At 40.1% G+C, this 6541-nt stretch overlaps 1 protein-coding gene across 1 annotated transcript; it reads right to left on the reverse strand.

Annotated features, from left to right (window-relative positions):
- Window positions 1-1484: 1484 nt before the first annotated feature.
- Window positions 1485-6321, reverse strand: LOC119349821 (disease resistance protein RGA5-like). The gene is made up of 3 exons (XM_037617913.1): window positions 6184-6321; window positions 5260-6100; window positions 1485-4207 (listed from the first exon to the last, which is right to left on the reverse strand). Exons 2-3 carry the CDS (start codon window positions 6060-6062, stop codon window positions 2299-2301), a joined length of 2712 nt encoding a protein of 903 aa, XP_037473810.1. The 5' UTR covers window positions 6063-6100; window positions 6184-6321; the 3' UTR covers window positions 1485-2298.
- Window positions 6322-6541: the final 220 nt, after the last annotated feature.

Raw genomic sequence — 6541 nt, forward strand, 5'->3', positions numbered from 1 at the left:
TTAGATAATGTAACATACTAATTCACGTGTTTCCCACAACCTTATCCTCGCAATCAAAATGAAGTGAAGTTCGTTGATACATGAACTAGATTATGAATTGGGGTGTAGGGATCGTCAATATGGTCGTGTAACCACTAGAAGACATTTCATAGACTAAAAAAATACTAGTAAACATTTTAGTGTACATGCTCCCCTTGTACTTAAAAAATGTTCAACATGTTAAATTTTTAATTGGCTATTAGAAAAATGTTTGGCATGTTATTGAACAATCTTCAATGTGTGGTTTTACAAATGATCACCATATATTTAAAGAATGTTCATAAAGTATTTCAAAAATATTCATATAACACTTAAAAATGGTTGCACGTTTAAAAAAATGTTCAACATGCGATTATAAAAATGTTTTCCACGTATTAAAAAGTTCCTTGCGTATTTGACAAATTTTAAAAATGAATTCAGATAAATGTTCATTTGTGTATTTGAAAAAGTTCAATGTGCATTTGACAAATGTTAAAAACGTATTCAGATAATATTCATGTGCGTATTTGAAAAATGTGCAGCCAATACAGAGAAAGGTTCAACCCGTGTACTAAAAATGTTGAACGTGTGTTAAAAAGTTGACTTGTTTAAAAAATATTACAATAAGAAAAAGTAAAAAAAAAAGGAAAACCAAAAGAAAATCACATGGAAAAGATATGAAAAGAAAAATCAGTAGAGAAGTACGCTAAAAAGCAAAAAAAAAATATTGGACAGAAGCCAGACGGAAGGTTCCTATAACCGCTAAACTAGGTTGTCCCAATCACCAAATGCTACAGGTGAGAGATTGATAAGGCGTGCAGTAAGCGAGATATATAGCTCTGATGAAATTCATTGGTAAATCCTATTCAACGCCCAGTGGCGTCAAATAGGCGAGCGGACGCCTGCAGGCGAGCCGTGTTGGCTGGTCCACTCAGAGGTTCGCTAGTATTGTGCTGCTATTTTCGTTCATTGTTGCTGCATTGTTTGTTTGTGTTGTTTATTTTTGGTTTTCTCTTTTGGTTCTTTCCTCATTCCCGTTTTTCCTTTTTTTTCTCTTATGGGTTTGGTTTTTCTCTCTTGGTTTATTTTTATTTCGCACCTTTTCCCTTTTTTATATTCTTTTATACTATAAACATTTTTTCATAGACGGCGAACATTTTTCAAATAGACATTGAACTTTTCTGAATATATGGTGCACGATGTATCTCGCTGGACGATACATTGAACTTTTTCCATGTCTGTGCACGATGTATCTCGCTTATTTTCTGAAAGAATTTGCTATCAATGAAGATTCTTATAGTTTTACACCTTTAGCTCAGATGAATCAAGATCATATATTTATTACACAGGATATATAATATTTATTACACAGGATACATAGTCCAAATCTCTTATATGGAACAAATATATAGTTCAAGTGGACGGGAGAGCATGCATGTAATAATCAAGCAAGCACCACATTTGCATGTCTTGTTAATATTTTCATTTCCCACACAATTTCTTCTTGAACAAACATTGAATAGACAGGTAGGAAAAAAGGAAAAAACAAAAAACATCAATATATAATTATCTTAATTAATCACCACTTTCGTAGTTCAACTTCAACATCGCTACTGATAAGCTGGGTCTTTACAAAGCAATTATTCCAGCAAAGATTGTCTAGATTCCATTGGAAGCCATACTGGATGCAGCTACTAATCTGACTCTTTCGTGTGTGTTTCTCTGTTTGTGCTGAGCATCCCATGTGGGCGCCATGTTCACGCCTTTTGCGTTCGTCGCATGCGTTGTACCATCTGTTGTACTTTATCTTAACTTCTTCTATCAATGGAATGATATTCAAGTTTTGCGTATTCACGAAAAACCAATGGCGTGAAGCTTTTATCAGATTCACCATTCCTCCTGCAACTGGACTGCCAAATATGCTGAATATTGCTAAGAAGCACAGCTGAAGATAGAGCAGAACATTCCATACAGATCAAGGAAGTTAGATGCCTGCCTCATAGGAACCAAGAGATGTTACTCAATAAAAGAAAGGAAGAGGCAGAAGATTCCTCCTGATTTAAACATCCGTTGTTACCCTTGGAGAGACCTACTCATATGATGCATGTGAAATTATATTCAGAGAGGTAGATAATGTTACATACTACCAGATTAATTTCCAATTCCGCATGTCCATCATTAATTTAAGGATCTGCTGAGTAGCTCACTGCTGGGAGAACAGATTGGCTGCACACTGACAAATTCAAATTGCTTTTCGACTGAAGAAATCAACTACCAAAGCTATGCAAGGGAAGGTAAGTTTGGGTGCACGGATAAGGCCTTCCTTAATGCAGACACTATGGCGTCACTGCAGCGAGACCAAGCAAGCTGGATCTCCTCGAGGCATAATAGGTGCTCCATGCCGACTGCTATACTGCCGCCCCACTCCGGGATACTGAGAAAAAGGGTTCGTAGATTGGGCATGGCCCCCGCCTCGAACACCAGGTACGCCATAATGTCATCCCAAGACCAAAATTCAAAGTTCTCTAGAGCCGGGAATAGTCCTGTGCCCAATATAGCCTTTTCTTTAGGGATATGTGACGAAAATAAACAGAGTTTGACGAGGGAGGGTAGCTCTCCAAGAAGACGAAACTCCTCGGTTGACATCTCGTCCACACACAGGTCGACAATGCGAAGGCAATGGACACCACCCATCCATATGGGAACTCTACGGAAATTCCATATTGACCCGTGAAATTGCTCAATATGCTGAAAAGGATTTGATAATGAGCCCAGTTCACTACTATCTTCATTTAGTGCCCCACAGATGTCAAGATATTTGAGGTTACAAAGCTTTCCAATGGAGCAGGCAAAAGCATCAAGTTCTGGCTTCTCCAAACACCCCAATTGGATCTTCAGTTTCCTTAGATTGGTCAGCTCACCGAGACCCATAATACCCTTCATCACATTCACTTCCCTCTGCCAAGAAAAATTTTCCTTAAGTATTACTAGACTGTGCAGTGATTTCATACTCCCAATCCAACCAGGCAACATTTCTAGCATCATAACATCAAGATAGGACAAGCGGGACAAATGGACTATATCCGAGGGGATGCTCTTGAGCGGTGCAACTATGTGTAGTATCTCCAAGTAAACAAGCCCTTTCAGTTCAGCAGGGAGATGTACCACACAAAATGTTCTTGAAACATACAAATGCCTCAGCTGAAACAATTGGCTGATAGCACCGAGATCAAGTGCTTTCTCTTTTCCCATGTATTCAATTGTGAACACCCGGAGATACTTGAACAATGAAAGAGGAGGCATGCAGTTCCCTATCAATGTAAACGATCGAACTTGTGATAGACTAATAACAATGGTTGGGCCATATGTTGCTCCACCACCAGCCATGGACCTCAGACATAGTCGACGCACCTTGTATTTGCTGCCATGAATTCTTGCCATGTCTTCATAATTGTGTGCCACACATATGAAGTTATCTTCATCACACCTGCTTAGGATCAAATCAAGCATCATGTCGTGTACTCTGCAAGACAAAACCTCTCCACACTCTGTTTTACAAGGCTGAATCATACTTCTATTGATAAGCTCGTTGAAATAACTCCTGCCCACATCCTCCAGATCCGACACACGCAAATTTCTAACAAGTAAGCCTTCAGTTATCCATCGTCGAACCAGATCATCCCTTAAGATCTCGCAATCCTCACGATACATACCAAAGAACAAAAAGCATGCCCTCAGATGAGCAGGAAGATGTATGTAGCTAAGATTTAATACACTCTTCATCTCTTCCAGGACGAGATTTGTGGAAGACTGGGTACCCAAAGAATCCCTTATACTCGTCCATCCCTTCCTTGATCTTTCTTCATTTGCCAATAGGCTAGCTATTGTGATAACTGCAAGTGGCAATCCATGACACTTCTTCAGAATCTCAGCCATAACTTCTTTAAGTTGAGGGGGACAACCATGCTCGGACCCAAATACTCTATTCAACAATAATATTCTTGAGTTTTCTTCACTGAGGGGTTTCAATTTATAGACACCCTTACAGTTATTCTTACATGCTGCGCTAGCCACACCTTCCACTCGTGTTGTAACTATCACTCTACTTCCATTATCATCTTCCGGAAAAGCACACTTAATAGTATTCCATGCTGATTCATCCCACACATCATCAACAACAATAAGATACATGTTCAAATGTTTGCATAGGGATATGTAGAACAATTAAAAAATTATTTTTGATGAAAAAGGGTTTCCCCTGCTTTATATTATAAAGCAACACAAAAATTCTTTTCACCAAAGGGATATATAGAATAATTTAATTAGAAGCTATGAATTATCATAATGGAAGGAAAACCAATACCAAAACATATGGTCATTTAGGACATAACGATGACATAGGCGGCATTCCTGAACCTTTCTATTAAAAGAACTCTCTTTACTAAAGGCATAGATGAGTACCAAAAGTGTCTCGAATACACCCTAGCAATTGCTAAACAGAAAGAAATTATAGAAAAACTTTAGTCAAGCTATGTAATGATTGTATTTCTGCTATAGTTTTCTTTTGAGCAGTTTTAACATTGTCCCTCTTACCTCCTCTTTTCACATGAGAGGTAAGAGTATAAAATAGATCTGAGCCATTGATCATATTAATTAGTGGCCTGATTAAGTCTTACCTTCTTACCTCACATGTAAAAAGAGGGGGTAAGAGGGAGCGCGTTAAAATTTGACTTTTTTTAATAATTGTCCATGTCTATTGCAAACGCCCAAAAACTAAAAAAGCCACAGATCTCACATGCATGGACACAAATCAGTACCGTAAACATGAATGTGACCTCGTAAACTGATCTTTAGATTAACTATTTTCACAAAGAAAAAGTATGGAGGGGTATTTTCACCCTACGCGTAAAATTTTAATCCAAACTTCAGACCGATTAGTATAGGTCACATAGCCAATCAAGAACATCTCTTAATTAAAAAATTTCTTTTTTCTAAAGGCACGTGCAGGTAGCATGTTTCTAATACCCAAGCAATTGTGAAGCTCCATGGAAAATATACCAATACTTCAAACAATCTTTCTAAAGATGTATTCTTTTTAGTTTTCTTACATATTTTAAATTTCTGTCATAAACACACAGAGAAATAAACATTCGACCTGGATCGACAAAAATAAGTACCTATTACTCAACACAATTTAAACATGAGTTGCCCATGCAAGTGGCCATCGGTAATAAGTGATACCTCTTATGTTTCAGATGTTCCCTTAGCTCTTCAATGATGTTGTCAACCTTGCGAGCGCGTGATGAACCAGGCTCCTCTATCTTAAGTTTAAATTGTAGATGATTGAGTACATCAATCATATCAGGCTTCTGGGAAACTGACAAGAATGCCTTGCAATTGAATTTTGAGTCAATTTTGTCATACACCTGTTTGGCAAGTGTAGTTTTACCGAGACCGCCGAATCCCACAATAGACACCACCTTGAGTTTCATCTGATTATCCATCAACCGAGTGACAACCTCCTCCCTTGGACCATCAATGCCCACGAGAGTATCTGCCTCTTGGTAGACCGCTCGTAGCCGAGGGTCAACAACCACTGAGGCAGAGACAGGCTTCCTCTCATCAACCGTATACCTCTCACGCCGAGCATTTGCTTCTATGACAAGGGTCTTGAGCTCTTCCATCCTATGGGCTATCTGAAGGCGTTGTCGTAACTTCTTGATGTGTCGAGCAATATTCTTGATGAAGCCCGACTTGGCATCATTTGCTCGAGATTGGCGGATGAAGTCATCAATGCAATTTTCCATGTCGTAGGACATCTCCCTAACATCGTCCCTCCAGTCCTTGACAGTCAGATCGAGCTCGTCGTCCATGAGTTCCAGCTTCTGGAGGGCAGCGTTCATGGCGCTGAGTTCCTTCTGGAGGAATGAGGCCTGCTTCCTGACCCCTCTGAACTTCTTGTACTCGTCGCCCATGAGTGCAGTGAGCTTGGCGATGAGCGGGTTCATCACTCCACTCATAGAGATCACGATTCCGCCGGCCATGCTATCTGGTGTGCTCTCTTGGTTCACTGGCTGGCTAGCTATTGTGTGCTCGCATCAAGTAAGCAACAGTTAGTTGGTGGAAATTATGAGATTAATTAGCTGGCGGTGACTGATGTGTTACCTGGTGTGGCAGAGGAATGAGCTGGGGAGGTCGAGGACAGCTTCACGGGGGAAGGAAACTAGACCGGTGGGGTTTGAGAGGCGGCGAGCTAGCCGGAGGTGGAGCAGACTAGATGATCAGGGGAGGAGAGTGTAGTGCTTATAACCCCTTGACAGCGGTGCCCACTCGACCAATAATGTAGCGCTAAAGGAGTGGATGAACGGCCCCCGGGTCTTGGTTCGTTGGTCACTAGCGGCAGTAGCAGTATCAAAGATTGTTGCATATCCATGGACAGAAAAGAAGAACGGTGTGCAGAATAATTCCACGACAATGACTACCAAGCAACCCTTCACCACTCGGGCATTATGGGCGAATGGCA

Source organism: Triticum dicoccoides, chromosome 1B (genome assembly GCF_002162155.2).
Source record: "Triticum dicoccoides isolate Atlit2015 ecotype Zavitan chromosome 1B, WEW_v2.0, whole genome shotgun sequence".
NCBI classification, from domain to species: Eukaryota; Viridiplantae; Streptophyta; class Magnoliopsida; order Poales; family Poaceae; genus Triticum; species Triticum dicoccoides.

Bases quoted from the DNA above. Each gene is read 5' to 3' on its own strand.
- LOC119349821 (XM_037617913.1), bottom strand. From the start codon at position 6,062: ATGGCCGGCGGAATCGTGATCTCTATGAGTGGAGTGATGAACCCGCTC. The intron at 4,208-5,259 runs GTATCACTTATT...ACATTTGAACAT, and splicing joins GAACATCTGAAACATAAGAG to GTATCTTATTGTTGTTGATG.